Below are 9,281 nucleotides of genomic sequence, written 5' to 3'. Positions count from 1 at the left end.
TGCCTGGCTGGTTGCCTCTGGCTAGAGGGACAGGGTTTCTTTGACACTGACTGCTGCTGAGGCAGGAACTAGTATGTTGTGAAATATTAAAAGCTAATTGGTCTTCTCATAATACACACAAATCTGTAAAGTAGGCAAGACCACAAAGAACGGACAGACAGAGAGCATTTTTTCGAAGGTTCTTTCAATGGATAAAGTGTTGAGAGCTGTCTCTAAGGAATAGCCACAAGCAGGTCAAAAGTTTATGGGTAAGAATCAGGGACTGAGGCAAGAAAGGGAACCTTGTGGTTGGTGTCTACTACAGGCTGCCCGGTCAAGGGGAGTCTACTGATGAAGCCTTCTCACTCCAGCTACAGGAGGCATCGCGCTCACAGGCTCTCGTCCTCCTGGGGGACTTCAATTACCCTGACATCTGCTGGAAAAGGTAGCATGGCGAGCTGTAGGCAATCCAGGAGACTCCTGACGTGCATGGAGGATAACTTCCTGTACCAGGTAATTGACAGCTGTATCAGAGGAAATGCCATACCAGACCTGTTGGTCACCAACACGTGAGCTAATTGGTGACGTCAAGATAGGAGGCAGCCTGGGCTGCAGTGATCATGCACTGATGGAGTTCGCAGTCCTGAGGGATATGGGGCAGGCAAAGAGTAAAGTCAGGACCCTGAATTTTAGGAAAGGAAACTTCCAGCTCCTCAACGAGTTAGACAGTAAAACCCCCTGGGAAATTGCCCTCAGGGACAAGGGAGCAGAACAGAGCTGGCAGATCTTTAAGGGCACTTTCCATAGAGCAAAAGGATTCTCGATCCCCAGGTGTAAGAAATCAGGAAAGGAAAGCAAGAGGCCAGCATGGCTGAGTGGAGACCTGCTGGTTAAACTAAAGGGCAAGAAGGAAATGCACAGGCAGTGGAAGCAGGGACAGGTATCCTGGGGAGAGTACGGGGATGCTACCTGGTTGTGTAGGGATGAGGCCAGGAGGGCCAAGGCGCAGCTGGAGCTGAACTTGGCAAGGGTTGCAAAGAATAATAAGGGCTTCTACACATAAGTCAGCTAGAGAAGGAAGATCAAAGAAAGCGTACCCTTCTTGATGAGCAAGGCTGGCAGAATGGTAACAATGGATGAGGAGAAGGCTCAGGTACTCAGCGACTTCTTCTCCCCCGGTCTTCTCTGGCAGTGTCTCTTCTGACATCTCAAGGGGATGGCCTGCAAGACACAGACTGGAGAAGCAAAGTCCCTCCCACTGTAAGAGATCAGGATTGAGACCACCTGAGGAACCTGAACAAGATGCATCCCAGAGTCCTGAGGGAATTGGCTGATGTAGTTGCCAGGCCACTCTCCACATTTGAAAAGTCCTGGCAATGAAGTCCCTGGAGACTGCAAAAAGGGTAACACTGTACCCGTTATTAAAAAAGGTAGCAAGGAGGACCCTGGGAACTACTGACCTGTCAGCCTCACCTCTGTGCTTGGGAAGATCATGGAGCAGTTCCTCCTGCTAAGGCAGGATGCTAATTTGCATCCTCCATGCTAAGGCAAATGTAGGACAGGGAGGTGATTCGAGACAGCCAGCATGGCTTCACCAAGGGCAAGTCCTGCCTGACCAACCTAGTGGACTTCTAGGATGGAGTGACTACATCAGTGGACAAGGGAAGAGCTACCAGTGTCATCTATCTGGACTTCTGTAAGGCCTTTGACACTGTCCCCCACAACATCCTTCTCTCTAAATTGGAGAGGCACGGATTTGATGGGTGGGCTGTTGGGTGGATGAGGAATTGGTTGGATGGTTGCAACCAGAGGGTAGTGGTCAATAGCTAAATGTCCACATGGAGATCTGTGACAAGCAGTGTCCCTCAGGAGTCCGTACAGGGACAAGCACTCTTTAATTTTTTCATCAAAGACATAGTGGGATTGAGTGCACCCTCAGCAAGATTGCAGATGACACTAAGCTGAGTGGTGCTGTTGAGACACCTGAGGGATGGGATGCCATCCAGAGGGATCTGGACAAGCTCAAGGAATGGGCCCATGTGAATCTTATGAGGTTCAACAAGGCCAAGTACAGGGCCCTGCACCTGGGTTGGGGCAACCCCCAGTATCAGTACAGGCTGGGGGATGAAGGGATTGAGAGCAGCCCTGCTGAGAAGGACTTGGGGGTACTGGTGGATGACAAGCTGGACATGAGCTGGCAATGTGTGCTTGCAGCCTAGAAAGCCAAGTGTATCCTGGGCTGCACCAAAAGAAGCATGGCCATCAGGTTGAGGAAGGGGATTCTGCCCCTCTGCTCTGGTGAGACCCCACCTGGAGTCCTGCATCCAGCTCTGGAGCCCTCAGCACAGGAAAGACATGGACCTATTGGACTGGGTCCAGAGGAGGGCCACAAAAATGATCAGAGGGCTGGAACACCTCTCCTATGAGGACAGGCTGAGAGAGTTGGGGTTGTTTAGCCTGGAGACGAGAAGACTCCAGGGAGACATTATTGCAACCTATTAGTACTTAAAGGGGGCTTGTTGGAAAGATGGGGACAGATGTTTTAGCAGGGCCTGTAGCAATAGGACAAGGGGTAACGATTTTAAACTAAAAGAGGGCAGATTTTGACTAGATCTAACGAAGAAATTTTTCACAGTGAGAGTGGTGAAACCCTGGCCTATGTTGCGCAGAGAGGTGGTAGATGCCCCATCCTTGGCAACATTCCAGGTCAGGTTGGACGGGGCTCTGAGCAACGTGGTCTAGTTGAAGATGTCCAAGCTCATTGCATGTGGGGCATGCTCAATCTTAAATCTGTCTTTGTTTTTCGTTTTTACACTTTGCATTGATACAGTGCCCTCTCAGCTGTCTGTCCTTATTGGACAGTGAAAATGCAAGCAAGTATTAAAACATATGGACATATAACCATTGACTGGATTAGGTCAAACATACATCCATTCTAACACTTACTAGAGGAAGAATCCTTATGATAATGTGGAATTTGAATCAGGCACTCATGTATTAGTCAGTGTGGTTTTTGAAATTTATGCTAGCTTTTAAGCGACTATAGATTTTCTCTTTTACGTGCTCCAAAAAAGTAACTTTGCACATTTATGCTCTTATACAATGGCAGCCTGCTGGATGTTTAACACTGCTTGTTTGCCCTTAAAAAGGAAAATTCAAGGAGACATAACCTTTAATCATCTGCCTTGTCATTTTTTCAGTAGATTTTTTTTTATCACAGAATCACACAGAATTATTAATGTTGGAAAGGACCTTCAAGATCATGAAGTCCAACCCTTAAACCAACACTACCATGCTCACTAAACGATGTCCCAAAGTGCCATATCCACACATTTTTTGAATACTTCCAGTGATGGTGACTCCACCACCTCCCTGGGCAGCCTGTTCCAATGCTTGACCACTCTCTCCGTAAAGAAATTTTTCCTAATATCGAACCTAAGCCTCCCCTGGTGCAGCTTAAGGCCATTTCTTCTCATCCTATCGTTAATGATTCTAGTGTCATATTGTTAATAATTATGATTCATTATTTAGAGAGTGATCTTTATCTTAACAATACAATACTTAGTGATAAGAAAGTAAAGAAAGCATTTGAGGAAACACCAACACATGCCTTCCCCAAACTTATAATACTACCTACACATCCACTTCTAGTCAGTGTGAGAGACAAGACTCCAGGTTAGCTGAATATTTGCTCTGACCCAGTACATGCCTGATATGATAGCATGTTCTCACTGCATTAAACTAATACCTCCCTATTTCCTTATTTTTAGGTATCTTGTGCGAAGATGTCCAGTGCATTACCTTTTGTCTTGCTCGTTTTATTTCCAACACTGCTGTCAGGAGCTTGGTTTCCCAAAAGTTTACCCTGTGATGTTAAAGCTTCTGAAGGCACTGTGACAGTGGACTGCACCGATCGGCGTCTCATGGAAGTCCCCAGAGGGATCCCTGCAAATGCTACCAACCTTACCCTGAGTATTAACCATATCCCCCATATCTATCCAACATCCTTTGACCATCTGGAAAACCTCGTGGAGATTGACTTCAGATGCAACTGTGTGCCTGTCAGAATGGGGCCCAAAGATAAAGTGTGCACCCAGAGACCAAAGATTGAGCATGGCAGTTTTGCTGCCCTGACAAGATTGAAGTCATTGTATTTGGATGCAAACCAGCTGTTGGAAATACCCCGGGGTCTTCCTACTACTTTAAGTCTGCTGAGCTTGGAAGCAAACAGTATCTTTTCAATCCAAAAATCCAATTTGTCAGAGCTAGGAAACATAGAAATGTTGTATTTGGGACAGAACTGTTACTATCGTAATCCATGCAATGTTTCATTTGAAATTGAAAAAACAGCCTTTCTGGAGCTGAAAAAATTAACAATACTATCCCTGAAGGCTAATAACTTAACTCAAATTCCACCCAATTTGTCATCCACCTTAAAGGAATTGTATATTTACAATAACATGATTCAAGTGATTCAAGAACAAGATTTAAGTGCCCTTCACAACCTAGAAATTCTTGATCTGAGTGGTAATTGCCCACGGTGCTATAATGCCCCATACCCTTGTATTCCCTGCCCCCAGAGCACAATTGAGATACATTCAAAGGCTTTTCATTCCTTGAAAAGTCTGAGAATTTTGCGACTCCACAGCAACTCTCTTCAGAGCATACCCAGCAGCTGGTTTAAAAACATGAGGAATCTCAAAGAGCTTGATCTATCCCAAAATTTCCTCATGAAGGAGATTGGAGATGCTCAGTTTTTGAAATTCATCCCCAGCCTTGTAGAGCTTGATCTGTCCTTTAATTTTGAACTAAAGGTGTATTCTCCATTCTTGAATCTGTCTAAGACATTTTCCTCCCTCTCTAACCTGGAAACCCTGAGGCTCAGGGGTTATGTCTTTAAAGAACTGAGAGAAGGAAATCTAGATCCACTGCTCAGTCTTAGAAATCTAACAGTGCTGGATCTTGGGACTAATTTTATTAAAGTGGCTGACCTGAGAGTGTTCAAGGAGTTCCCAGCTCTTAAGCTCATAGACCTCTCAGTGAATAAAATTTCCCCTTCTTCAGGTGAAAGCAACTTCTATGCATATTGCTCGAATCCTAGCATTTCACTGGAGCAATTCAACAGGCCACTATTACAGGAGATGCATTATTTCAGGTATGATGAGTATGGGAGAAGTTGCAGGTCCAAAGACAAAGAGGCTGCTTCGTACCAATCTTCAGTTAAGGAAGAGTGCCTGGCATATGGAGAAACTCTGGATTTAAGCAGAAACAACGTATTTTTTATTAACCCCTCAGACTTCCATGGTCTTAGTTCCCTCAGATGCCTCAACTTGTCAGGTAATGCAATAAGTCAAACTTTAAACGGAAGTGAATTCTACTACTTGTCTGGATTGAAATATCTGGATTTTTCTAACAACAGGATTGACTTGCTATACTCAACTGCCTTCAAAGAGTTACAATTTTTAGAAGTTCTAGACCTGAGCAATAACCAACACTATTTCCTTGCAGAAGGTGTTACTCACATGCTCAGTTTTATGAAAAACTTGGCCTATCTGAAGAAGCTGATGATGAATGAGAATGAGATTTCTACCTCCACTAACACAGGAATGGAAAGCCCATCTCTTAAAATTTTAGAATTCAGAGGTAATCGTTTAGATGTGTTATGGATGGATGGGAATGCTAGATACTTGTCATTCTTCAAGAATCTGACCAGCCTGGAGCACCTGGATATTTCCTTCAACTCGCTCAGTTTTTTGCCTCATGGTGTTTTTGAAGCTATGCCTCCGGAGCTCAGGATCCTCAACCTAACCAACAACCGGATGAAGAGTTTCAACCGGGGAAGACTCCACTGTCTGAAGAAACTAGTAACTCTGGACCTCAGCAATAACCTTCTGGCTACTGTTCCCCAAGAACTGTCCAATTGCTCTTCAATGCTCCAGGAACTGATGCTCCGAAACAATCGCATTCAGCGGCTAACCAAACATTTTCTCAGAGGTGCTTTTAAATTGGAATACTTGGACCTCAGCTCAAACGCGATCCAAACAATTAAGAAATCTAGCTTCCCCGAAAATGTCATTAACCACCTGAGGGTGCTGCTTTTGCATGGCAATCCTTTCAAGTGCAATTGTGACGCCGTGTGGTTTGTTTGGTGGATCAATCAGACTCACGTGACTATTCCTCTTCTGGCCACAGACGTGACGTGTGCTGGCCCAGGGGCACATAAAGGAAGGAGCGTGGTTTTCTTGGATCTGTATACCTGTGAGCTGGACACCTCGTATTTGATCCTATATGCTCTGTCAGCTTCAACTGTCCTAGGCCTTATGGTGTTCACCGTGGCGAGCCACCTCTATTTCTGGGATGTGTGGTATAGTTACCATTACTGCGCCGCCAAGTTGAAGGGCTACCGGCGTTTATCTGTACCAGACGCTTGCTACGATGCTTTTGTTGCCTATGACAATGAAGATCCGGCTGTGAACGAGTGGGTGCTGACAGAACTGGTTGGAAGGCTAGAAGATCAAAAAGCCAGACAGTTCAATTTATGCCTGGAAGAAAGGGACTGGCTCCCAGGACAGCCAGTCTTTGATAACCTTTCCCAGAGCATTCAGCTGAGCAAGAAGACCATATTCGTGCTGACCAACAAGTATATTAAAAGCGGCAGCTTCAAGGCAACGTTTTACATGGCCCACCAGCGGCTTCTAGATGAAAAAATGGATGTCATCATCTTGATATTTCTTGAGAAGGTTTTGCAGAAGTCCCGGTATGTCCGCCTGAGGAAGAGGCTGTGCAGAAGTTCTGTCCTGGAATGGCCAAGTAACCCTCGGTCTCAGCCCTACTTCTGGCAGTGCCTGAAAAATGCAATAGCTACGAGCAATACCCTGGCTTACAACAAGCTTCTCCAAGAAACTGCTTAGCGCTACCCTTGCCTGTAAATATTGTAACGATGCACGGTGAGCAAAGGGTGCTAAACTGCACTGTGGAAGATAGATGGAATTGTGATAGTGTACCCCAAAATGACACACACAGCCCCCAAGCTGATAGTTGACTTGTTTTGCTATGACAAGATTGAACAGAAACTGTTGCCAGCACAGATGTTTAGCTGACATGCCCCTCGCTCGGCACTGATTGCTGCACAGCAAGAGAAGATGCACTACCCACTGGAAGTCCCCCGTTTAGAACGGAATCACCACTTCCAGCTTGCAGTTCACTGGAGGCCTCCAGCATCTCCCGTGGTTGGGTCAAGGGTGGGCGAGACACTTGCTCGGCTTACTCTAGTACACAGACTGCCGGGAGGGGTTTGGCCGTGCCTAAAGTTGCTGCTGTTCAGATCACTCTTGGAGTAAACGTGACTTTACTAGAAAGTGACGGTTTCTGTATTTGGTGTATTTATGAAAAGCAAGAAGAGCATTTGCTGACACATTTGCCTCAGAAAATTCCCTAAGCAAAGCTCATGCTTTCATTTTTGGACTCGGGAACATGTTAGAATGGTTACCTTCTCATCTCGGGCTTACAGCTGCGGAGCCTGCCTGCTTCTGCCTGAGTGGGCAACAGCCCTAATTGCTAGGGGAAGGAAGTTCTGGTGGGACTGCTGCCAGGGGCTTGGATGTGCTACGGGAGCTCTCCTGCTGCTGCCTTGTCAAAATGCTCCTGAAGCTGAAGAGACTTTGAAGAACGTGTACGGGCTAAAGTAGGAGGGTATGTGAGAGACAGATTCAGAAGGGTTTGCAGGTTGTGGGTCAGAGGGAGCTGCAAGATAAAGGGAGTCCTTGTGCATGGAGCTCCTGCGTGGGAGCGAGGAGGGGGAGCAGGACCGCAGGTAGGCTGAGGGAGAGGCACGAGGCAGATGGAGAAAATCAAGTAAAACAAAGCAGAAGTGGGAAGAGACAAAGAAAGGAAGGTAAAGAGAAGAGAGGAGGAAAGAACATTTCCCACTGTTTCTTTAGCCGTGCTGTGGTGCTCCAGAGCAGCCTCAAGCCCTGCTTCACCTCCTTGTTCCCCAGGCGGGTCCCTCTCCCACACCAGCTGCTGGGGCTCTGCTAAAATCCTGAGCTGGGAACAGGTCTGACGGTAGAGACATCCTGAAAAAGGCAAGAAATACAGCTCAGAAACATAAACACTCGGGCCTGTTCCCCACTCTGGTTCACAGCGCAGCCTCACCAAACACGTGCCCGTATTTCAGCCCAAGCTTTTGGTAATGGCAGCCTGAGCCTCTGTGCGTGGCACGGCCGGGCTCTCTGCTTGCTGTGACGATCTCTGTTTTGGGAGCAGCGGTGCGCGCTCAGCTTGCCGGGCACTCCTGTCTGCAGCGCGTCCGGGCAGCTTCTCCCCTCCCTCTCAAAATCCTTCTTCTTTTCTGGCAGCTGGCCTCGGTGACAGCTCTGGCCGGCGGGGAGCCGGCACTCTTAACTGCTTTGGACGTACTGCAGTTATCATGCCCTGCTAGAATTCTCAATCTTGAGGTTTACACAATGGGTATAATGTAGAGTCAGGACCCTACAGCCCAGAAAGGCAAAGTTTTGGCTGTTTATGGTGCTAGTGTATGGGAACCCTTAGGAAACTGCCCTTAGCAATAAAGGAGCGAACAAGAGCTTGGAGGTATTGAAACTTATTTTTCCTAAGGCACAGGAGCTTTCAATCCCAACATGGAAGAAGTCGGGAAGGGGAGGCAGGAGGCCACCTTGCTTAAGCCATTACCTGTTAGCCAAACTAAAACACAAACACAAAATGCCTAGGCAGTGGAGGCAGGGATAAACATTCTGGGGATACTATAAGGATATGGCCTAGGAGTGCAGGGAGGGGATTAGGAAAGCTCCAAGCTGGAGCTGAACTTGCCTAGGGATGTAAAAAATAGCAAGTGTTCCTTCAGGTCTATAAAGCAAGAAAGATGAAAGAAACTGAACCCCCCCAATGAGTGAAATGGGAGACCTGGTTACAACTGACATAGGGAAGGCCGAGGTACTTTTTTGCCTCTGTCTTCACCATCAGGTGCTCTAGGCACACCACCCAATTCACAGAATCCAAAGGGATGGGGACAATGAAGATCCACCCACTATAGGAGAAGATCAGGTTCAAAACCATCTAAGGAACCTGTATGTGCACAAGTACATGGGACCTGATGAGATGGATCCATGGATCCCAAGGGAACAGGCAGATTAAGTTGCTAAGCCACTATCCATTATATTTTAGAAGTTGTGGCAGACTGGTGAAGTTCCCAGTGACTGGAAAATGGGAAACATAACCCCCATTTTTAAAAAGGGAAAAAGAAAGACCCTGGGAACTACAGGCCGGTCAGTAGTTCCGGTCTT

At 46.7% G+C, this 9,281-nt stretch overlaps 1 protein-coding gene across 1 annotated transcript; it reads left to right on the top strand.

Moving 5' to 3' along the window:
- Positions 1–1,111: 1,111 nt before the first annotated feature.
- Positions 1,112–7,381, top strand: LOC309416802 (toll-like receptor 7; the record flags this gene model as incomplete). Its single annotated transcript, XM_082014168.1, has 2 exons — positions 1,112–1,132; positions 3,750–7,381. The coding sequence occupies 2 exons, from the start codon at positions 1,112–1,114 to the stop codon at positions 6,888–6,890; spliced, it is 3,162 nt and encodes a 1,053-aa protein (XP_081870294.1). The 3' UTR covers positions 6,891–7,381.
- Between the last annotated feature and the right edge of the window lie 1,900 nt (positions 7,382–9,281).

This window comes from Phaethon aethereus (genome assembly GCF_964289735.1).
Source record: "Phaethon aethereus genome assembly, chromosome: 1".
Taxonomy (NCBI): Eukaryota; Metazoa; Chordata; class Aves; order Phaethontiformes; family Phaethontidae; genus Phaethon; species Phaethon aethereus.
Note: the sequence above shows the minus strand (reverse complement) of the source record. Positions and strands in the feature narration are given on the sequence as shown.